We start from the raw sequence: 24,413 nt of genomic DNA, 5'->3' as shown, positions 1-24,413 counted from the left end.
CACCTATAAACATCTCCCAGTCTGTTCTTCCTTCCTTCCTTCCTTCCTTCCTTCCTTCCTTCCTTCCTTCCATCCATCCATCCACCCACCATTGCATATTCTCATCCCTCCAACCCTCCATCCTGTTCAGTAACCAGGAGATGTTCCCATTTTCCAGAAGGCCCAAGGGGCTCAGGACAGATCCTGTCCTGGTTCCTATCCTGGTCCAAACCCTGGGCTTGCAAGGGACACAGATACAGCATGCAGCTGCTCTCACCTGTGACAGTGTCAGTGGAAATGGGGCCCACACGTTTCTGCCCCCACATCCCATACAGGTTGAACTTGTAGTGGTGAGATGGTGACAGCCCTGGCACGGTCACTGTGCGGGAATCTCCATCCACAGGCAGCACCTGCAGCTGGTCTTGTTCATCCTTGTACTGCACTTTGAAGGAGTCAAATTTCCCCTCGGGGACACTCCATTCCAGCTGGACGGAGTCACGGGTGACGTGGGAAGCTGTGAGTTCACCCAGGTATGGCTGGGATGGTGGCTCTACTTCTGACTTGACTAGTGCTGCAAAAGAGAGGACACGATGCAGGGCAGAAACATCCCCTTGTTCATCCATCCACCTATTTATCTCTCTATCGGTTGGCATACCCAACCTCCCTTCCTTCCTTCCTTCCTTCCTTCCTTCCTTCCTTCCTTCCTTCCTTCCTTCCTTCCTTCCTTCCTTCCTTCCTTCCTTCCTTTCTTCCATCCATCCATCCACCCATCCATACACATTTGTGCTCATTATACTGCGTCTAGTTGTGATCGAGTGAGTTCATCTTTCCCAGAGTAGGACGTGTAGTGCTGTGCTCTGCACTTGCAGGTAGAACAGCAGTGATGTTACACCAATTTTTTGTCTTTTGTTGAGCAGTGCTGGCACAGCATCATGACTCTCTCCTACACCAGTCAAAGCTGGTAGGCCGGAGTGTGCAAAAGATGCAGAGGGGACATTACCAGGGCAGCTGACCTAAAACGGCCAAAGGGATATTCCATACCACATGATGTCACACTCAGGAATAAAAGCTGGGAAAGGGGAATGAAAAGGGGAGGATCTTGTTATGAAGAGCGATGTCCTCCCAAACATCTGCCATGCAGACTGAGGCCCTGCTTCCCAAAACGTGGCTAAATATCACTTGCTAATATGAAGTAGAGAATAATTGTTTTAAACTTTGGCTTCCATGTGACATTTGCTTATTTATTTTTTAATTCCCTTTAATTAAACTGCTCCTTATTTCAACCCCTGAGCCTTTTGTCATCATATTTTATGTCCTTGTTCTTTTCAGGAATGCAAGTGAGCTTAGCAAGCCACCACTCATGTCTGTCCAGCCATTCATCCAGATAATCATCCCCTCACTGGGGACCTTCACTAACCATCCAACCAAATCCAGTGATCTAGACTTTCATTTAACACTTTGCTCACCCCTATCCTCCCCCACTTTGAAGTGTTTCATACTCCTTAATCCAATGATCCACTTATCCAGCTATCCATCCATCCATCCGTCCATCCAATTGCCCTTTGTTCTGATTCCATTTCCAATTTATCACCCCTTTATTTCATCCATCTGTCCAGCTTTTCACCCACGAAGCCATTGATGCACTCTTAGGTACAGACAGACAGACAGACACCCACAACAAAACATCTTTCCAAAAATCCATACTACCAAATGTCCTGCCACTTATTTTTTAATCCTGCCAATAAACACCATCTCCATATCGATGACTTTCCTTCCCCCCGTCCTACTATCCATCCAACCATTCACCAGGAACCACCAAAGAGATGCACCCATTTCCAAGAAGGGCCAAAGACCCTGGGTGGATGTGGTCCCCACTTCTGATGTGCTCTAAAACCAAGGCATGCAAGGAATGGATAAGTGGCATGCACCAGAACATACCTGTGACAGCATCAGTGGAGATAGGGCCCAGACGTTTCCGCCCCCACATCCCATACAGGTTGAACTTGTAGCGGTGAGATGGCAACAGCCCAGGCACAGTCACTGTGCGGGAACCTCCATCCACACGTAGCGCATGTGGCTGGCCTTGCACATCCCTGTACTGCAGTGTGAAAGAGTCAAAGGTGCCCTCAGGGACACTCCACTCCAGCTGAACAGAGCTGGGAGTGATGTGGGAGACTGTAAGCTCGCCCAGGCGTGGCTGGGATGGTGGTTCCTCCTCCGTCTTGACTGCAGCTACAACAGACAGGGCACAAGACATTACATAAACATCAGTCCATCTCACCCACCCTCCCTCTCTCTATCCATCCATACAGACAGACAGACAACCACCCATCCATCCATTGTTTCAACCAACATCGATCCATCCATCCATCCTTCCATCTATCCATCCAAACAAACAAAGTAAACATCCATCTTTCCATCTTCCACACATCCACCTCTAGCCCTCCAAATCTTTGCTCTTGCCTTCAACCATCCCTTGGCCAGTCAGCACAAAAATTTGTTTCCATTGCTCATGAGGTGATGATCAAGCCAACCATCCAATGATCCATCCATCCATAAAGTCCCCCAAATTGCCAGTCATACAAGCAACCAACTTCCATCTATGCATTTCTCCCTTCGAACTTGCACACTCTCACCCCTCCATCCACACTCTTTTCAGAACTCAGGTGATGTTCCCATTTCCAACAATGCCCAAGTGACTCAGCATGGGCTCTTCCAAACACCTGCTACATCCACTCAATGCTAAAAGGTGATAAGAAAAGGGCCCACAGTCACTCTCACCTGTGACAGCATCAGTGGAGATGGGGCCCACACGTTTCCGCCCCCACATCCCATACAGGTTGAACTTGTAGCGGCGGGATGGCGACAGCCCTGGCACGGTCACTGTGCGGGAATCTCCGTCCACGGGCAGCACCTGTGGCTGGCCTTGTGCATCCTTGTACTGCACCGTGAAGGAGTCAAAGGTGCCCTCGGGGACGCTCCATTCCAGCTGGATGGAGTCTGGTGTGACGTGGGAGGCCGTGAGCTCGCCAAGACGGGGCTGGGATGGTGGTTCCTCCTCTGCTGGAGATGGGGCTGCAATATGGAGACCACAATGCAGGGCATAAACATCCCCCCATACAACTATCCATCTGTTCAACAACCAAACAAACATTCGTCTAGCCATCTATCTGTCCTCTCTGCAAATGGTTGTCTGTCCGTTTTTCTGTCCATCTGTCTGTCCATCCATCCCTCCACCCATCCATCCATCATCCTCTACTCCTGCCAATCTTGCATGCTCCTGGCCTTCATACATTTCCCAGTCAGCACCAAAATTTTCCCCATTTTCGTTAAGACCCTAGTGACCAGGACAGGCCCTCGGAAGGCTCCTGACACAGTCCAAACTCACAGCCCACCAAAGGACACGTATATGACATGCAGCAGCCCTCACCTGTGACAGCATCAGTGGAGATGGGGCCCAGACGTTTCTGCCTCCACATCCCATACAGGTTGAACTTGTAAGGGTGGGATGGTGACAGCCCTGGCACGGTCACTGTGTGGGAACCACCATCCACAGGCAGCACCTGTGGCTGTCCTTGTGTATCCATGTACTGCACCACAAAGGAGTCAAAGGTGCCCTCGGGTATGCTCCATTCCAGCTGGATGGAGTCAGGGGTGACATGGGACACAGTGAGCTCGCCCAGTCGTGGCTCTGATGGCAGTTCCTCTTCCGACTCCACTGTAGCTGCAACACAGAGGGCAGAATTCAGGGTATGAACATCCCCCAGTCCATCCATCCTTCCGTCTGTTCGTTCGTCCATCCATTCATCTATCCAAAGATGTGGTCCCATTTTCCACAGGGCAGAAGAAACCCAGCACAGGCCCTTGCAAGGCTACTGTCATACTCCAAACACATGGCCCATAGCATACACGGACTTTTCACACATCAGGACACACCTGTGACAGCACCAGTGGAGATGGGGCCCACACGTTTCCGCCCCCACATCCCATACAGGTTGAACTCGTAGTGACGTGATGGTGACAGCCCTGGCACGGTCACTGTGCGGGAATCTCCGTCCACGGGCAGCACCTGTGGCTGGCCTTGTGCATCCTTGTACTGCACTGTGAAGGAGTCAAAGGTGCCTTCTGGGACACTCCATTCCAGCTGGATGGAGTCTGGTGTGACGTGGGAGGCTGTGAGGTCGCCCAGACGTGGTTCAGATGGTGGTTCTTTTTCCGGCTCTACTGCAGCTGCAACAGGGAGGACACATTGCAGGGCATAAACATTTCTCAATCCATCCATCCACCTAGTCTTCCCTTCACTCATCCATACAACTATCTATCAATTTAGTATTCCATCCCCCCATCCACTACCCAGGTACCACATAAGATGCACCTCTTACACAGAAGTACCAAGGACTTTGGAAGCAGCCTACCTCTGCTCTCACTGAGAATCCAAATCAAGGCATCCATGGACACAGACACAGAACGCAGCAGCCCTCACCTGTGACAGCATCAGTGGAGATGGGGCCCACACGTTTCCGCCCCCACATCCCATACAGGTTGAACTTGTAGCGGCGCGATGGTGACAGCCCTGGCACGGTCACTGTGTGGGAATCTCCATCCACGGGCAGCATCTGTGGCTGGCCTTGGGCATCCTTGTACTGCACCACGAAGGAGTCAAAGGTGCCTTCGGGGATGCTCCATTCCAGCTGCACTGAGTCAGGGGTGATGTGGGAGGCAATGAGTTCCCCCAGCTTTGGTTCGGATGGTCGTTCCTCTTCTGGCTGGACTGTAGCTGCAATATGGAAGGCACATTGCAGGGCATAAACATCCTCCATTCCATCTGTCCAACTTACTATCCACCCATTCATGCAACTATACACCACTTTATTGAACTAACTAGCAGTTCAGAATTTCTTTCATTCTGCCATCTCTCCCCCTGACTATCCAGCTGTCTACCACTATGTCCCTTCGTCTCTCCAAACGTGCCTACACTCATCCATCTGTGCATTCCCTAGTCAGAGGCCAAGAGATGTAACCGTTTCCCTGATGGGAGAAGGACCCTGGAACGTGTCTGAACCCAAAGCCACCCAACTCTAGAACCAAGTCATGCAGGAGATACAGACATGCCACACAGAAGCCTTCACCTGTGACAGTGTCAGTGGAGACAGGGCCCAGGCGTTTCCGCCCCCACATCCCATACAGGTTGAACTTGTAGCGGCGCGATGGTGACAGCCCTGGCACAGTCACTGTGCGGGAATCTCCGTCCACGGGCAGAACCTGTGGCTGGCCTTGGGCATCCTTGTACTGCACCACGAAGGAGTCAAAGGTGCCCTCAGGGACGCTCCATTCTAGCTGGACTGAGTCAGGGGTGACGTGGGAGGCAATGAGTTCCCCCAACTGTGGCTTGGATGCTGGTTCCTTTTTGGTCTCAAGTGCAGCTGCAAGGTTTATGCAGAGCATAAATATGTCCCAGTCCATCTGTCTGTCCACCCATCCATCAAACCTTCTCTTCACCCATCCATGCAATTATCCATCAGTTTATTGACATAAGTTCCTTCCATAGACCCTTACCCTCAATTCAGCATCACCCCAACTGTCAACTCAACCACATATCAACCTTTTATCCACCCATGCTCGTAACCAGAAAACAAACAACACTTTGAAGACATCCATCCATCCTTCTACTTGGCAGTCTGTTCAGTAATTCATCCAGATAATAATCCAGCCATCAAGCACCTTCAGCAAACTTGTAAACAAACAGTGATCTAGACCTTGACTTAGCTCTTCGCTCACTGTTCCCACCTTTTCATCCTTGTGTTTCTTACACCATTAATCACTGAATCATCCAATCATCGATTCATCAAGTCATGAAACAGCCACTTTGGAAAGGATACCAAATGCTCATCAGCTCCAAACTTTCCTGGGAAATGGGAGCCTAGATGATATTATTTAGTACACTTTCGAGTTGTATCTTGAATACCTGCTGTAACAGGGATTCTACCATGTCTCTGGGCGGGTAGTCCAATGACTGATTTTTCTTACTGTAAAAAAAATCTGTTTTGTATCAAGATGAAACCTATACCAATGTTCCTTGATGCCATTGGCTCTTCTCTTCTTCATGTGGTTCCTTGAGAAGAGAGCACTCTGTGTAGACACCTGTCTATCCACCTGTCTACCAGTTTGTCCCTTAATCTCTCCAAACTTGCCTGTACTCACCCATTTGTCTATTCCCCAGTCAGAGGCCAAGTGGTGTTGCCATCACCCAGAAGGGCCAAGGAACTGGGAGGAAATGCCCCCACTCCCACCCTGTTCCAAAACGAAGGTATGAAAGGGATGAGAACACTACATGCACCAGCCCTCACCTGTGACAGCGGCAGTGGAGACAGGGCCCAGACGTTTCCGCCCCCACATCCCATACAGGTTGAACTTGTAGCGGTGGGATGGTGACAGCCCTGGCACGGTCACTGTGCGGGAATCTCCGTCCACAGGCAGCACCTGTGTCTGGCCTTGGGCATCCTTGTACTGCACCGTGAAGGAGTCAAAGGTGCCCTCGGGGATGCTCCATTCCAGCTGGACTGAGTCAGGGGTGACGTGGGAGGCTGTGAGGTCACCCAGGCGTGGCTCAGATGGTGGTTCCTTATCTAGCACAACTGCTGCTGCAACATGGAAGGCACAATGCAGGTATAAAGATCCTCTGGGCTGTTTATCTGTCCATCCATCCGTGGCTCCATCCACCCATCAATTTATGCAGATGTGTATCCATTTATTCACAATACCTTCCATCTACACACCCTTAAATTCTACTCAGAATCTCCACAATTATTAACTCAGTAACATTCATCCACCTGTCTTTCCATTTATCCTTGTAACCACTCATCTATTCACTCTTCTTTTCATCCATCTCTCCAGTTAGACATCCAGATAATCATTTGGACATCAGGAACAGTCAGCAGCCATCCAAGCAACCAGCAACAGATCTAGCCTTTGATTTAGCTCTTTGTTGACTGATCCCTTACTCTATCTATTCATGGAAGTGTTTCTTACTTCAATAATTCAATTATCCATTTTTCCAGTTCTCTATCTATCCAAACTTATATCCATCCCTCCATACAATTGCCCTTTCTTCCATGTTTCACCTCCCATTCATCACCCCTAAGATCCTATCCATCCATCTGTCCATCCATCCATCCGTCCACTCACCCACCTGCCCACATTTCAAGCAATATATACTCCCTCTTATAAACATCCACAACCTAACATAATTACAAGAATCCATCCTTCAAGCCTTCAAGCCTTACCTGCTGATCCTGCCGAAAGCCATCTCCATATTCATGACTTGTCCCTGTCCCTCCATCCATTTAACATGCATCACCCAAGAGATGCATTTATTTCCCAAAAGGGCCAAGGACCCTGGAAGGACACTCTGCATCCTTCCACTTTTCTCCAAAATCAAGATGTGGAGGGGACATGATATGCAACAGCTCTCACCTGTGACAGCATCAGTGGAGATGGGGCCCACACGTTTCCGCCCCCACATCCCATACAGGTTGAACTTGTAGCGGCGCGATGATGACAGCCCTGGCACGGTCACTGTGCGGGAATCTCCGTCCATGGGCAGCACCTGTGGCTGGCCTTGGGCATCCTTGTACTGCACCACGAAAGAGTCAAAGGTGCCCTCGGGGACACTCCATTCCAGCTGGACGGAGTCAGGGGTGACGTGGGAGGCTATCAGCTCGCCCAGGCGTGGCATGGATGGTGGTTGCTTTTCATGCTCAACTGAAAGGATACAAAGCAGGCTATAAAAATAATCTGATTCCTTTTTCTGTGCCTTATTCCCTGCATTACTCTCTCCCTATTCACCTTTCTTTATCTATCCATCTTTCCACTGGATGTGAACCCAGCAATTCATCCTATCATCGATGAATTCAACTAATTGTTTCTCCACCTCTGAACTATATCTACCCATTTATTGTCTAGTGAAGTTGTCCATGTGCTCCTTAAAATCCATGCAGTATTCCATCCATCCAAATGACTAACCACTCATTTATTCCTCCATCCACTCTTTCATCCAAAAAGCTAAATAGATGATAATCAACTAGCCATCCACCAAGCCAAATACACACGCAGAAATCCAGACTTTTGCCCATTCTACTATCTAGCCACCTATCTACACACTGGTCTTACAATCTATTCCTCCATCTCCACAACTTTGTTGGCACTCATACATTTATCCATTCCCCTGTCATCTGCAAAGACCCTTACAAGTCTCCCGACTTACTCCAAACGCATGTCCTACAGGGGACATAGACATGGCATGCATCAGCCCTCACCTGTGACAGCATCAGTGGAAACAGGCCCCACACGTTTCTGCTCCCACATCCCATACAGGTTGAACTTGTAGCGGCGCGATGGTGACAGCCCTGGCACGGTCACTGTGCGGGAATCTCCGTCCACAGGCAGCACCTGTGTCTGGCCTTGTGCATCCTTGTACTGCACCACGAAGGAGTCAAAGGTGCCCTCAGGGATGCTCCAGTCCAGCTGGACAGAGTTGGGAGTGATGTGGGAGGCCACGAGGTCACCCAAGCGTGGCTCAGATGGGGGTTCCTTTTCTGGCTCAACTGCAGCTGCTACAGAGAGGACACAATGCAGGACACAAACATCCCCCCTTCCATCCATCCAGTTTTCTATGCACCCATCCATGCAACTATCCATCAGTTTATTGACTTAACCATCAATTCAGCATTTCATCCATCCTTTCGTTTCTCTACCCAGCTATACATCTGTCTATCCCTCCACCTCTCCAAACTTGCCTACACCCATCCTTCCCCCCATTCTCCAGTCAGTAGCCAAGAGATATTCCTGTTTCCCAGAAGAGCCAAAGAGCCTAGATGGACCTTGTCCCTGCTCCCAGAGTGCTCCAAAACAAAGCTTTGCAAGGAACATGGACGTGGCATGCAGCAGTCCTCACCTGTGACAGCATCAGTGGAGACGGGGCCCAGACGTTTCTGCCCCCACATCCCATACAGGTTGAACTTGTAGCGGTGGGATGGAGACAGCCCTGGCACAGTCACTGTGCGGGAACCACCATCCACTGGCAGAACCTGTGGCTGGCCTTGTGCATCCTTGTACTGCACCACAAAGGAGTCAAAGGTGCCCTCGGGGATGCTCCAGTCCAGCTGGACTGAATTGGCAGTGATGTGGGAGGCCATAAGCTCACCCAGGTGTGGCTCAGATATCAACTCTTCTGGCTCAACTGCAGCTGAAACAATGGGTGTACAATACTGAGCATCCCTGCTCACTTTCTCCACCTTTCCATTGAAGTATTTCTTACTCCAATAATCCAGTAACACGCTTTTGCAGTTCTCCATCCATCCAAACCTAAGTCCAACCCTCCATTAACTGCCCTTTCTTCTGTGTTCCATCTCCCATTCTTTACCCCTTGATTTCATCCATCCATCCATCCATCCATCCATCCATCCATCCATCCATCCATCCATCCATCCTCCCATCTTCACAAATACCCTCCAAACCATAGATCAACTCAAATCCACAATGGCATGCAGCACCTCTCACCAGTGATTGCATCAGTAGAGACAGGGCCCAGACGTTTCCGCCCCCAAATCCCGTACAGGTTGAACTTGTAACGGCGGGATGGTGACAACCCAGACACGGTCACTGTGTGGGACCCACCATCCACAGGCAGTGCATGTGGATGGCCTTGTGCATCCCTGTACTGCACCATGAAGGAGTCAAAGGTGCCCTCAGGGACCCTCCATTCCAACTGAACAGAGTCAGAGGTGATGTGGGAGGCCGTGAGCTCCACTAGGCGTGGCTTGGATGGTGGTTGCTTTTCGGGCTCAACTGCAGCTGCAATAAAAGAACACAATTCAGGGTATAAACATTTCACAGTGCTCCATCCCTGTCTCCCTCACTGCTTTTGGCCGTCTCCATCAGTTTGTGTACACCACAAGCCATTATTCTATCCAGTTAAATCCAGTTGGAGGCTGGTCACTAGTAGAGTCCCTTGGGGCTCAGTATTAGGGCCAGTTCTCTAATATCTTTATCAATGAGCTGGATGAGAGGATTGAGTGCACCTTCAGTAAGTTGGCAGATGACACCAAGTTAGGTGCATGTGTTGATCTGCTCGAGGTTAGGAAGGCTCTACAGGAGGATCTGGATAGGCTGAGGTCAACTGTATGAAATTCAACAAGGCCAAGTGCCAGGTCCTGCACCTGGGGCACAACAACCCCAAGCAGTGCTACAGGCTGTGAGATGAGTAGTTAGAAAGCTGCCTGGCAGAGATGAACCTGGGAGTATCGGTTGATAGTTGGCTGAATATGAGCCAGCAGTGTGCTCAAGTGGCCAAGAAGGCCAACAGCATCCTGGCTTGTATTAGAAACAGTGTGAGCAGCAGGGCTAGGGAAGTGATTGTCCTCCTTTACTCGACTCTGGTTAGGCCGCACCTCGAGTACTGTGTTCAGTTTTGGGCCCCTTGCTACAAGAAGGACATCAAGGTGCTTCAGAGAGTCCAGAGAAGGGCAACGAAGCTGGTGAGGGGTCTGGAGAACAAGTCTTAGGAGGAGTGGCTGAGGGAGCTGGGATTGTTTAGCCTGGAGAGGAGGAGGCTCAGGGGCAACCTTATCACTCTCTATAGTTACCTTAAAAGAGGCTGTAGCAAAGCGGGGATTGGTCTGTTCTCCCACGTGCCTGGTGATAGGACGAGGGGGAATGGGCTAAAGTTGCACCAGAGGAGGTTTAGATTGGATGTTAGGAAGAACTTTACCGAAAGGGTTGTTAGGCATTGGAATGGGCTGCTCAGGGGAGTGCTTGAGTCACCATCCCTGGAGGTCTTTAAAATGTGTTTAGATGTAGAACTTAGTGATATGGTTTAGTGGAGGACTTCTTAGTGTTAGGTCAGAGGTTGCACTAGGTGATCTTGGAGGTCTCTTCCAACCTAGATGATTCTGTGATTCATTAAACAGTTCATCCTTCCATCTCTAAACTGTTAACCCATTTTATGTCTACTGAAGCTGTCCATGTAAATATTGATCTAATTATCCATCCTTCTCTGCACCCACCCATTATTCATCCATCTGTCTATCCATTCATCAGAAGAATCATCCAACTATCAATCAACCAGCCATCTCTTTATCCTTTGTGGTACATGCACATCTATCCATTCAGCCATTTGTCCATCTGATTCGGAGTACATACAAATGCATATTTTTTTTTCTATCTCATCTTCCAAACATCCATTCATCCATACATCTGTCTAACCATTCTGGCTTCCACTCATCCATCCACCCATTTCCAGATTACTCTTAGCATTCAGAAGACCTTGATAATATCCATGCAGTACTCCATCCATCCAAATGACTAATCACTCATCTATTCCTCCATCCACTCTTTCATCCAAAAAGCTAAATAGATGATAATCAACTAGCCTTCCACCAAGCCAAATACACAGGCAGAAATCCAGACTTTTGCCCATTCTACTATCTAGCGACCTATCTACACACCTGTCTTACAATCTATTCCTCCATCTCTACAACTTTGTTGGCACTCATCCATTTATCCATTCGCCTGATCTCAATTCCCACAGGGCAGAAGGGGCCCTGCAAAGACCCTTGCAAGTCTCCTGACTGACTCCAAAGTCAAGTTCTACAGGGGACATAGACACGGCATGCATCAGCCCTCACCTGTGACAGCATCAGTGGAAACAGGCCCCACACGTTTCTGCTCCCACATCCCATACAGGTTGAACTTGTAGTGGTGTGATGGTGACAGCCCTGGCACAGTCACTGTGCGGGAATCTCCATCCACGGGCAGCACCTGTGGCTGCCCCTCTGCATCCTTGTACTGCACCACAAAGGAGTCAAAGGTGCCCTCAGGGATGCTCCAGTCCAGCTGGACAGAGTTGGGAGTGATGTGGGAGGCCACGAGGTCACCCAAGCGTGGCTCAGATGGTGGTTCCTTTTCTGGCTCGATTGCAGCTGCTACAGAGAGAACACAATGCAGGACACAAACATCCCCCCTTCCATCCATCCAGTTTTCTATGCACCCATCCATGCAACTATCCATCAGTTTATTGACTTAACCATTAATTCAGCATTTCATCCATCCTTTCGTTTCTCTACCCAGCTATACATCTGTCTATCCCTCCACCTCTCCAAACTTGCCTACACCCATCCTTCCCCCCATTCTCCAGTCAGTAACCAAGAGATATTCCTGTTTCCCAGAAGAGCCAAAGAGCCTAGATGGACCCTGTCCCTGCTCCCAGAGTGCTCCAAAACAAAGCTTTGCAAGGAACATGGACATGGCATGCAGCAGTCCTCACCTGTGACAGCATCAGTGGAGATGGGTCCCAGAGGTTTCTGCCCCCACATCCCATACAGGTTGAATTGGTAGCGGTGGGATGGTGACAACCCAGACACAGTCACTGTGCGGGAACCTCCGTCCACTGGCAGCACCTGTGGCTGGCCTTGAGCATCCCTGTACTGCAGTGTGAAAGAGTCAAAGGTGCCCTCGGGGATGCTCCATTCCAGCTGGATTGAGTTGGGCGTTATGTGGGAGGCTGTGAGCTCCCCCATGTGTGGTTCCGATGGTGGTTCCTTTTCCACCTGCACTGCATCTGTAAAACAGAGGGCAAAATGCAGGGCATAAGCATTTCTCTGTCCTTCCTTTCCTTTCCTCCCTCATTTCATCGCTCCATTTTTTTGTCAATTTGTTTACTCAGCAATCCATCCTTCCACGCATGAATTAAACAGATCATTCCACCATCTCTGAACTCTATATACCCATTCACCATCTACAGCAGCTGTTCATGTAAGCATTGAACTAACTATCCATCCTTCTGTCCATCACTTCTATTCATTCATCTGTCCATACATTCATCAGTAGAATTATCCATCTGCCAAAAAACTTAACCAATGAGTCATTTCTCTTTCCTTTGACATAGCTGTTTGTTCAAAACTACATCCATCCATGCATTTATCCATCTGTTTCTGTCCATTCCATCCATACAACATACATCCAATGATCCCACCAATCATTTATTCCTCTATCAATTCTTCCATCCAAACTACTGAACAGATTACAATCAACCCACCACCCAAGAAGTGAAACAATCATCCAAAAATCCACCCTTTTGTGAACCAATTGAGCTAACCACCTATTTATACATATATCTAAAAATAAATCCCTCCATCTCTCCTAAAGTACTTGCATTCATCCATCCATTCTGTTCGGCAGACAGTAACCAAGACATGTTCCCATTTCCGACCGGGCAGAAGGAAACTACCACTGGCATCCACAAGGCTCCTGCCAGAATCCAAACGCATAACACAAAAGGGACATAGGCATGAAATGCAGCAGCCCTCACCTGTGACAGCATCAGTGGAGATGGGGCCCACACGTTTCCGCCCCCACATCCCATACAGGTTGAACTTGTAGCGGCGGGATGGCGACAGCCCTGGCACGGTCACTGTGCGGGAACCACCATCGACGGGCAGCACCTGCGGCTGGCCTTGTGCATCCTTGTACTGCACCACAAAGGAGTCAAAGGAGCCCTCAGGGACGCTCCATTCTAGCTGGATGGAGTCAGGGGTGATATGGGAGGCTGTGAGGTCACCCAGGCGTGGCTCGGATGGCAGTTCTTTTACCGGCGCTACTGCAGCTGCAACATGGAGGACATATTGCGGAGCATAAACATTTCTCAATCCATCTATCCATCCACCTAGTTTTCCTTTCACTCATCCATACAACTATCTATCAATTTAGTATTCCATCCCCCCATCCACTACCCAGGTACCACATAAGATGCACCTCTTACACAGAAGTACCAAGGACTTTGGAAGCAGCCTACCTCTGCTCCCACTGAGAATCCAAACCAAGGCATCCAAGGACATGGACACAGAACGCAGGAGCCCTCACCTGTGACAGCATCAGTGGAGATGGGGCCCACACGTTTCCGCCCCCACATCCCATACAGGTTGAACTTGTAGCGGCGCGATGGTGACAGCCCTGGCACGGTCACTGTGCGGGAATCTCCATCCACGGGCAACACCTGTGGCTGGCCTTGTGCATCCTTGTACTGCACCACGAAGGAGTCAAATGTGCCCTCAGGGACACTCCATTCCAGCTGGACTGAGTCAGGGGTGACATGGGAAGCAATGAGTTCCCCCAGCTTTGGTTCGGATGGTCGTTCCTCTTCTGGCTGGACTGCAGCTGCAATGTTGAAGGCACGTTGCAGGGCATAAACATCCTCCATTCCATCTGTCTAACTTTCCATTCAGACTTACATGCAACTATACACCACTTTATTGAACTAACTAGCAATTCAGAATTTCTTTCATTCTGCCATCTCTCCCCCTGACTATCCAGCTGTCTACCAATATGTCCCTTCATCTCTCCAAACTTGCCTACACTCATCCATCTGTGAATTCAATAGTCAGAGACCAAGAGGTGTAACCATTTCCCTGATGGGAAAAGGACCCTGGAAGGTGTCTGACCCCAAATACACCCAACTCCAGAACCAAGGCATGCAGGAGACACAGACATGTCACACAGAAGACTTCACCTGTGATGGTGTCAGTGGAGACAGGGCCCACACGTTTCCGCCCCCACATCCCATACAGGTTGAACTTGTAGCGACGCGATGGTGACAGCCCTGGCACGATCACTGTGCGGGAATCTCCGTCCACAGGCAGCACCTGTGGCTGGCCTTGGGCATCCTTGTACTGCACCATGAAGGAGTCAAAGGTGCCCTCGGGGACACTCCATTCCAGTTGGACAGAGTCAGGAGAGACATGGGAGGCTGTGAGGTCGCCCAGACGTGGTTCAGGTGGTGGTTCCGTTTCCGGCTCTACTGCAGCTAGAACATGCAGGACACATTGAAGGGCATAAACATTTCTCAATCCATCCATCCACCTGGTCTTCCCTTCACTCATCCATACAACTGTCTATCAATTTATTATTCCATTCCTCCATCCACTACACAGGTACCACATAAGATGCACCTGTTTCCCAGAAGTGCCAAGGACATTGGAAGCAGCCTTCCTCTGCTCCCATTGAGAATCCAAACCAAGGCATCCAAGGACATCGACACAGAACGTAGGAGCCCTCACCTGTGACAGCATCAGTGGAGATGGGGCCCACACGTTTCCGCCCCCACATCCCATACAGGTTGAACTTGTAGCGGCGAGATGGTGACAGCCCTGGCACGGTCACTGTGCGGGAATCTCCATCCACAGGCAGCACCTGTGGCTGGCCTTGGGCATCCTTGTACTGCACCACGAAGGAGTCAAAGGTGCCCTCGGGGTTGCTCCATTCCAGCTGGACTGAGTCAGGGGTGACGTGGGAGGCTGTGAGGTCACCCAGGCGTGGCTGAGATGGTGGTTCCCTTTCCAGCTCACTTGCATCTGTAACACAGACCCCACAGTACAGGACATATATCCCAATCTGTCTGTCAAACTAAGTATTATTCCGTCCATCAATGCAACCCTCTATCAGGTTTAACATCAATCTTCAATGTATATATTGTTATGCTCAATTCAGCACCACTCCAACTATACACTGAACCAAACATCCACCCACCCACCCTTCCTTTGTAACCACAAGAGGCCACACTTCCAACCATCCTCTCACCCTTCTGTTCATCCATCCATCCATCTAAACCTTCAGTCATCAAGAACCTTCACCAACAATCCAAGCAACTAGTCATTTAGTTCTTTGCCCGCTGCTCCCTTCTTCCACTTGTTCATAGAAATATTTCTTACCCCAGTAAACCTGTAATCCATTTTTCCAATCCTTCATCCATCCAAACCTAAGTTCACCCATTCATCCATCTAATCATATTTTACTTCATGTTCCGTCTTCCATTCACTATCCCTTTTTTCCAGCCATCCATCAATCCATTTATCCATTGATCCACCCACCACCCACACACATACCAAAAACTATACTCACTCTTACGGACAGACATCCACTATGAAACAACCAACCAAAAAAACATCCTTTCACCCTTTCTGCCACTTAACTGGTGATCATGCCAAAAAGGAGTATTTCCATATCCGTAACTTCACTGTCCCATGTCCCTCCATCCTTCATGCCGCATTCAGCAGGCATCACACTAGCTGTGCACCCATTTCCCAGAAGGACCAAGAACCCTGGAAGGACACTGCCCCCACTCCCACCCAGTTCCAAAAAAAGGTGTGAAAGGGACATGGGCATGGCATACAGATGACATCAGTCTGTCTTACCCTGTCAGCTGATGCAGTCACACCATCACAGAGACCATCAGATTGCTCAGGCCTGATTTACCCTTGTAGAAACGATGCTAGCTATCTCGGATCAACTCTTTATTGCAAGGCTAATAAACCCACCATCCAACAAGCCAAAGAGGCAGACAAAAATCCAGAATTTTGTCCATCCAAACATCTAGACATCTATCTAAACATATGACTACTTATCTATCCCTCCTTCTCTCCAAGATGGTTGACACTCAGCCATTCATCCATTCTCCAGACAGTGATCAAGACATGTTCCCATTTCCCACAAAGCAGAAAGAACAAACTACAGGACCTCGCAAGCTTCCTGACTTAAGCCAGACATGGCACACAGGGAGAGTGGACTTGACAAAACTTGACCTCACCTGTGACAGCATCAGTGGAGACAGGGCCCACACGTTTCCGCCCCCACATCCCATACAGGTTGAACTTGTAGCGGCGTGATGGCGACAGCCCTGGCACGGTCACTGTGCGGGAATCTCTGTCCACAGGCAGCACCTGTGGCTGCCCCTGTGCATCCTTGTACTGCACCACAAAGGAGTCAAAGGAGCCCTCAGGGACGCTCCATTCTAGCTGGACTGAGTCAGGAGTGACGTGGGAGGCTGTGAGGTCGCCCAGACGTGGCTCGGATAGTGGTTCCTTTACCGGCTCTACTGCAGCTGCAACATGGAGTACAGATTGCAGGGCATAAACATTTCTCAATCCATCCATCCACCTAGTCTTCCCTTCACTCATCCATACAACTATCTATCAATTTATTATTCCAACCCTCCATCCACTACACAGGTACCACACAAGAAATGCACCTGTTTCCCAGAAGTGCCAAGGACTTTGGAAGAAGCCTACCTCTGCTCCAATTGAGAATATAAACCAAGGCATCCAAAACATGGACATGAAATGAAGGAGCCCTCACCTGTGACAGCATCAGTGGAGATGGGGCCCACACGTTTCCGCCCCCACATCCCATACAGGTTGAACTTGTAGCGACGCGATGGTGACAGCCCTGGCACGATCACTGTGCGGGAATCTCCGTCCACAGGCAGCACCTGTGGCTGGCCTTGGGCATCCTTGTACTGCACCATGAAGGAGTCAAAGGTGCCTTTGGAGATACTCCATTCCAGTTGGACAGAGTCAGGAGAGACATGGGAGGCTGTGAGGTCGCCCAGACGTGGTTCAGGTGGTGGTTCCGTTTCCGGCTCTACTGCAGCTAGAACATGCAGGACACATTGAAGGGCATAAACATTTCTCAATCCATCCATCCACCTGGTCTTCCCTTCACTCATCCATACAACTGTCTATCAATTTATTATTCCATTCCTCCATCCACTACACAGGTACCACATAAGATGCACCTGTTTCCCAGAAGTGCCAAGGACATTGGAAGCAGCCTACCTCTGCTCCCATTGAGAATACAAACCAAGGCATCCAAGGACATCGACACAGAACGTAGGAGCCCTCACCTGTGACAGCATCAGTGGAGATGGGGCCCACACGTTTCCGCCCCCACATCCCATACAGGTTGAACTTGTAGCGGCGCGATGGTGACAGCTCTGGCACGGTCACTGTGTGGGAATCTCCATCCACAGGCAGCACCTGTGGCTGGCCTTGGGCATCCTTGTACTGCACCACGAAGGAGTCAAAGGTGCCCTCGGGGATGCTCCATTCCAGCTGGATTGATTCAGAGGTGATGTGGGAGGCGATGAGTTCCCCCAGCTTTGGTTCAGATGGTCGTTCCTCTTCTGGCTGGACTGTAGCTGCAATATGGAAGGCACGTTGCAGGGCATAAACATCCTCCATTCCATCTGTCCAACTTACTATCCACCCATTCATGCAACTATACACCACTTTATTGAACTAACTAGCAATTCAGAATTTCTTTCATTCTGCCATCTCTCCCCCTGACTATCCATCTGTCTACCACTATGTCCCTTCATCTCTCCAAACTTGCCTACACTCATCCATTCATGCATTCCCCAGTCAGAGACCAAGAGATGTAACCATTTCCCTCATGGGAAAAGGACCCTGGAAGGTATGTGACCCCAAAGCCACCAACTCCAGAACCAAGGTATGCAGGAGACACAGACATGGCACACACTAGCCTTCACCTGTGATGGTGTCAGTGGAGATGGGGCCCACACGTTTCCGCCCCCACATCCCATACAGGTTGAACTTGTAGCGACGTGATGGTGACAGCCCTGGCACGGTCAGTGTGCGGGAATCTCCGTCCACGGGCAGCACCTGTGGCTGGCCTTGTGCATCCTTGTACTGCACTGTGAAGGAGTCAAAGGTGCCTTTGGAGATACTCCATTCTAGCTGGACTGAGTCAGGGGTGACGTGGGAGGCTGTGAGGTCACCCAGACGTGGTTCAGATGGTGGTTCTTTTTCCGGCTCTACTGCAGCTAGAACATGCAGGACACATTGAAGGGCATAAACATTTCTCAATCCATCCATCCACCTAGTCTTCCCTTCACTCATCCATACAACTGTCTTTCAATTCATTATTCCGTCCCTCCATCCACTACACAGGTACCACATAATATGCACCTGTTTCCTAGAAGTACCAAGGACTTTGGAAGAAGCCTACCTCTGCTCCCACTGAGAATCCAAACCAAGGTGTCCAAGGACATGGACACAGAACGTAGGAGCCCTCACCTGTGACAGCATCAGTGGAGATGGGGCCCACACGTTTCCGCCCCCACATCCCATACAGGTTGAACTTGTAGCGGCGCGATGGTGACAGCCCTGGCACGGTCACTGTGCGGGAATCTCCTTCCACAGGCAGCACCTGTGGCTGGCCTTGGGCATCCTTGTACTGCACCACGAAGGAGTCAAAGGTGCCCTCAGGGACACTCCATTCCAGCTGGACTGAGTCAGGTGTGACATGGGAGGCTGTGAGCTCGCCCAGACGTGGTTCAGATGGTGGTTCCTTTACCGGCTCTACTGCAGCTAGAACATGGAGGACACATTGCAGGGCATAAACATGTCTCAATCCATCCAGCCATCCACCTAGTCTTCCCTTCACTCATCCTTACAACTATCTATCAGTTTAGTATTTCATCCCTGCATCCACTACCCAGGTACCACATAATATGCACCTGTTTCCCAGAAGTGCCAAGGACTTTGGAAGCAGCCTACCTCTGCTCCCATTGAGAATACAAACCAAGGCATCCAAGGACATCGACACAGAACGCAGGAGCCCTCACCTGTGACAGCATCAGTGGAGATGGGGCCCACACGTTTCCGCCCCCACATCCCATACAGGTTGAACTTGTAGCGGCGCGATGGTGACAGCCCTGGCACGGTCACTGTGCGGGAATCTCCATCCACAGGCAGCACCTGTGGCTGGCCTTGTGCATCCTTGTACTGTACCACGAAGGAGTCAAAGGTGCCCTCGGGGTTGCTCCATTCCAGCTGGACTGAGTCAGGGGTGACGTGGGAGGCTGTGAGGTCACCCAGGCGTGGCTGAGATGGTGGTTCCCTTTCCAGCTCACTTGCATCTGTAACACAGACCAAACAGTATAGGACATATATCCCAATCTGTCTGTCAAACTAAGTATTATTCCATCCATCAATTGAACTCTCCATCAGGTTTAACATCAATCTTCACTGCATATATCAGTATGCTCAATTCAGCACCAGTCCAACTATACACTGAACCAAACATCCACCCACCCACCCCTCCTTTGTAACCACAAGAGGCCACACTTCCAACCATCCTCTCACCCTTCTGTTCATCCATCCATCCATCCATCTAAACCTTCAGTCATCAAGAACCTTCACCAACAATCCAAGCAACTAGTCATTTAGCTCTTTGCCCGCTGCTCCCTTCTTCCACTTGTTCATAGAAATATTTCTTACCCCAGTAAACCTGTCATCCATTTTTCCAATCCTTCATCCATCCAAACCTAAGTTCACCCATTCATCCATCTAATCATATTTTACTTCATGTTCCGTCTTCCATTCACTATCCCTTTTTTCCAGCCATCCATCAATCCATTTATCCATTGATCCACCCACCACCCACACACATACCAAAAAATATACTCACTCTTACGGACAGACATCCACTATGAAACAACCAACCGAAAAAACATCCTTTCACCCTTTCTGCCACTTAACTGGTGATCATGCCAAAAAGGAGTATTTCCATATCCGTAACTTCACTGTCCCATGTCCCTCCATCCTTCATGCCGCATTCAACAGGCATCACACTAGCTGTGCACCCATTTCCCAGAAGGACCAAGAACCCTGGAAGGTCACTGCCCCCACTCCCACCCAGTTCCAAAAAAAGGTGTGAAAGGGACATGGGCATGGCATACAGATGACATCAGTCTGTCTTACCCTGTCAGCTGATGCAGTCACACCATCACAGAGACCATCAGATTGCTCAGGCCTGATTTACCCTTGTAGAAACGATGCTAGCTATCTCGGATCAACTCTTTATTGCAAGGCTAATAAACCCACCATCCAACAAGCCAAAGAGGCAGACAAAAATCCAGAATTTTGTCCATCCAAACATCTAGACATCTATCTAAACATATGACTACTGATCTATCCCTCCTTCTCTCCAAGATGGCTGACACTCAGCCATTCATCCATTCTCCAGACAGTGATCAAAACATGTTCCCATTTCCCACAAAGCAGAAAGAACAAACTACAGGACCTCGCAAGCTTCCTGACTTAAGCCACACACGGCACACAGGGAGAGTGGACTTGACAAAACTTGTCCTCACCTGTGACAGCATCAGTGGAGACAGGGCCCACACGTTTTCGACCCCACATCCCATACAGGTTGAACTTGTAGCGACGCGATGGTGACAGCCCTGGAACGGTCACTGTGCGGGAATCTCTGTCCACAGGCAGCACCTGTGGCTGCCCCTGTGCATCCTTGTACTGCACCACAAAGGAGTCAAAGGTGCCCTCAGGGACACTCCATTCCAGCTGGACTGAGTCAGGGGTGACGTGGGAGGCTGTGAGGTCACCCAGACGTGGTTCAGATGGTGGTTCTATTTCCGGCTCTACTGCAGCTGCAACATGGAGGACACATTGCAGGGCATAAACATTTCTCAATCTTCCATCCACCTAGTCTTCCCTTCACTCATCCATACAACTATCTATCAGTTTAGTATTCCAACCCTCCATCCACTACCCAGGTACTACACAGAAATGCACCTGTTTCCCAGAAGTACCAAGGACTTTGGAAGCAGCTTACCTCTGCTCCCATTGAGAATACAAATCAAGGCATCCAAAACATGGACATAGAACGCAGGAGCCCTCACCTGTGACAGCATCAGTGGAGATGGGGCCCACACGTTTCCGCCCCCACATCCCATACAGGTTGAACTTGTAGCGGCGCGATGGTGACAGCCCTGGCACGGTCACTGTGCGGGAATCTCCTTCCACAGGCAGCACCTGTGGCTGGCCTTGTGCATCCTTGTACTGCACCGTGAAGGACTCAAAGGTGCCCTCGGGGATGCTCCATTCCAGCTGGACTGAGTCAGGGGTGACGTGGGAGGCTCTGAATTCCCCTAGACGTGGCTCGGATAGTGGTTCCTTTTCTGGCTCTACTGCAGCTGCAATGCAGACGGTACAAAGTAGTCTATTCCCTGAGTCCTTCCATATCTTCCTTCTTTCCTCTCTCCCCCCCTTCCTTCTTCCCTTCTTCTCTTCTTCTCTTTCTTTCTCCCTTTCACCTCCCTTCATCCCTCCACCTTTCCATTGGTTTGCTCAACAATCTATCCTTCCATCCGTAAATTAAACAAATAATCTGACTATCTCTGAACTCTTTATCTATGCAGTCATCATCTACAGAAGCTGTCCATGTAAACATTGAAGCATCTTCATCCATCCTGCTGTCCATCCATTCTTCTATTCACCCATGTGTCCATACATTCATCAGTAGAATTATCCAACTGCCAAGAAACTTCAACCAACCAGTCATTTCTCTTTCCTTTAATACACCTGTTTGCATGAACATCTGTCCATCCATCCGTCCATCCATCCATCCATCCATCCATCTATCCATCCATCCAGTCATTTGTCCATCTGACTCTCAGTCCATGTATTCATTCCCTTCTCCATCCTATCTTCCAAGCATCCATTCATATGGTTTTCCATCTAACCATTCTATTTTCCATTCATCCAACCACCCATTTTGGATTCCTCTTTACATGGACAAGACCTTGTTTCTACCCAGTATTCCATCCGTTCAATGAACTCAAAATTAATTTATTCTTCTCTCCACTCCTTTATCCAAAAAGCAACACAGATGATAATCGGCCATCCAACAAGCCAAACGCATACATATATGCAGACTTTTGTCCATCCAAACATCTAGATATCTATCTAAACATATGACTACTTATCTATCCCTCCTTCTCTCCAAGATGGCTGACACTCAGCCATTCATCCATTCCCCAGACAGTGACCAAGCCATGCTCCCATTTCCCGCAGAGCAGAAAGAACCCACCACAGGCCCTCGCAAGCTTCCTGACTTAAGCCAGACACAGCACACAGGGAGAGTGGACTTGACAAAACTTGTCCTCACCTGTGACAGCATCAGTGGAGACAGGGCCCACACGTTTCCGCCCCCACATCCCATACAGGTTGAACTTGTAGCGACGCGATGGTGACAGCCCTGGCACGGTCACTGTGCGGGAATCTCTGTCCACAGGCAGAACCTGTGGCTGCCCCTGTGCATCCTTGTACTGCACCACAAAGGAGTCAAAGGAGCCCTCGGGGATGCTCCATTCTAGCTGGACTGAGTCAGGGGTGATGTGGGAGGTTGTGAGGTCACCCAGACTTGGCTCGGATAGTGGTTCCTTTTCCGGCTCTACTGCAGCTGCAACAGGGAGGACACATTGCAGGGCATAAACATTTCTCAATCCATCCATCCACCTAGTCTTCCCTTCACTCATCCATACAACTATCTATCAATTTATGATTCCATCCCTCCATCCACTACCCTGGTACCACACAAGAAATGCACCTGTTTCCCAGAAATGCCATGGACTTTGGAAGCAGCTTACCTCTGCTCCCATTGAGAATCCAAACCAAGGCATCCAAGGACATCGACACAGAACGCAGGAACCCTCACCTGTGACAGCATCAGTGGAGATGGGGCCCACACGTTTCCGCCCCCACATCCCATACAGGTTGAACTTGTAGCGGCGCGATGGTGACAGCCCTGACACAGTCACTGTGCGGGAACTACCATCCACAGGCAGCACCTGTGGCAGGCCTTGGACATCCTTGTACTGCACTGTGAAGGAGTCAAAGGTGCCTTCTGGGATGCTCCATTCCAACTGTACAGAACTGGGGGTGATGTGGGAGGCTGCGAGCTCGCCCAGGCGTGGTTCAGATGGTGGTTTCTTTTTCGGCTTGACTTCAGCTGCAACATACAGGACATAATGCATGCCATAAACATGCTCCATTCCTTTTGTCCAAACTTCCAGTTTTCCTTTCAGCCTTCCATGGAACTCTCCACCAGTTTACTGACTTAACATCCATTCATACACCATTATCCTCCACTCAACATTCCCCCAACTGTCAATACATCTAAACATCCACACACCCATCCCTTTATCCGTACTTGTAACCACAACAACAACAAAAAAAAATCCATTTCCAACCATCCATCCACCCTTCTATTCAGCCATCGGTCCAGACATTCATCCAGATAATCATCCAGTCAACAAGCACCCTGATTTGACCCATCAAACAAAGAGTCCATGATCTAGCACTTTGCCTGCTGCTCCATATGTTCATCCAGGTTTTTCTTACTCCATTAATCAGTGAATCATTGAATCATCATCAAATTGTCAAACAGCCACTTTGAAAAGAACATCAAATGCTCATCAGCTCCAACCTTTCATAGAATCACAGAGTCACAGAACAGCTTGGGTTGGAAAGGACCTCAAAATCATCTAGTTCCAACCTCCCTGCCATGGGCAGAGATGCCACCCAGTAGATCAGGCTGCTCAGGGCCTCATCTAACTTGGTCTTGAACACTGGGGTATCCACAACCTCTCTGGGCAACCTGTTCCAGAGCCTCACCACCCGCTGAGAGAAGAATTTCATCCTATCCACTAATCTAAATCTCTCCTCTTTTAGTTTAGAATAATTCCCCCTTGTCCTATGATTATCTACTCAAGCAAAAAGTTG

At 49.6% G+C, this 24,413-nt stretch overlaps 2 protein-coding genes across 2 annotated transcripts in view; one reads left to right on the top strand and one right to left on the bottom strand.

Moving 5' to 3' along the window:
- Positions 1 to 24,413, top strand: part of LOC116500231 (zinc finger protein 208-like) — a 437,615-nt gene that overhangs the window by 212,426 nt on the left and 200,776 nt on the right.
- The window catches only part of LOC116500210 (tenascin-X-like), a 45,388-nt gene that overhangs the window by 5,907 nt on the left and 15,068 nt on the right, over positions 1 to 24,413 (bottom strand). Inside the window, exons 11-36 of the mRNA XM_032205124.1 lie at positions 23,347 to 23,640; positions 22,798 to 23,091; positions 21,530 to 21,823; positions 20,984 to 21,277; positions 19,454 to 19,747; positions 18,903 to 19,196; positions 18,356 to 18,649; positions 17,711 to 18,004; positions 17,164 to 17,457; positions 16,616 to 16,909; positions 15,090 to 15,383; positions 14,543 to 14,836; positions 13,897 to 14,190; positions 13,346 to 13,639; positions 12,302 to 12,595; positions 11,664 to 11,960; positions 9,538 to 9,831; positions 8,933 to 9,223; positions 8,295 to 8,591; positions 7,453 to 7,740; positions 6,327 to 6,620; positions 5,109 to 5,402; positions 4,463 to 4,756; positions 3,916 to 4,209; positions 3,410 to 3,703; positions 2,761 to 3,054 (exon numbers count right to left, since the gene is read on the bottom strand). Of these exons, the coding sequence (XP_032061015.1) occupies positions 2,761 to 3,054; positions 3,410 to 3,703; positions 3,916 to 4,209; positions 4,463 to 4,756; positions 5,109 to 5,402; positions 6,327 to 6,620; positions 7,453 to 7,740; positions 8,295 to 8,591; positions 8,933 to 9,223; positions 9,538 to 9,831; positions 11,664 to 11,960; positions 12,302 to 12,595; positions 13,346 to 13,639; positions 13,897 to 14,190; positions 14,543 to 14,836; positions 15,090 to 15,383; positions 16,616 to 16,909; positions 17,164 to 17,457; positions 17,711 to 18,004; positions 18,356 to 18,649; positions 18,903 to 19,196; positions 19,454 to 19,747; positions 20,984 to 21,277; positions 21,530 to 21,823; positions 22,798 to 23,091; positions 23,347 to 23,640 (7,641 nt within the window). The remainder of the gene's footprint in view (positions 1 to 2,760; positions 3,055 to 3,409; positions 3,704 to 3,915; positions 4,210 to 4,462; positions 4,757 to 5,108; positions 5,403 to 6,326; positions 6,621 to 7,452; positions 7,741 to 8,294; positions 8,592 to 8,932; positions 9,224 to 9,537; positions 9,832 to 11,663; positions 11,961 to 12,301; positions 12,596 to 13,345; positions 13,640 to 13,896; positions 14,191 to 14,542; positions 14,837 to 15,089; positions 15,384 to 16,615; positions 16,910 to 17,163; positions 17,458 to 17,710; positions 18,005 to 18,355; positions 18,650 to 18,902; positions 19,197 to 19,453; positions 19,748 to 20,983; positions 21,278 to 21,529; positions 21,824 to 22,797; positions 23,092 to 23,346; positions 23,641 to 24,413) is intronic.

This window comes from Aythya fuligula, chromosome 33 (assembly GCF_009819795.1).
Source record: "Aythya fuligula isolate bAytFul2 chromosome 33, bAytFul2.pri, whole genome shotgun sequence".
NCBI lineage: Eukaryota > Metazoa > Chordata > Aves > Anseriformes > Anatidae > Aythya > Aythya fuligula.
The sequence above is the reverse complement of the archived record's forward strand: the minus strand, read 5'-3'. Positions and strand labels throughout refer to the sequence as shown.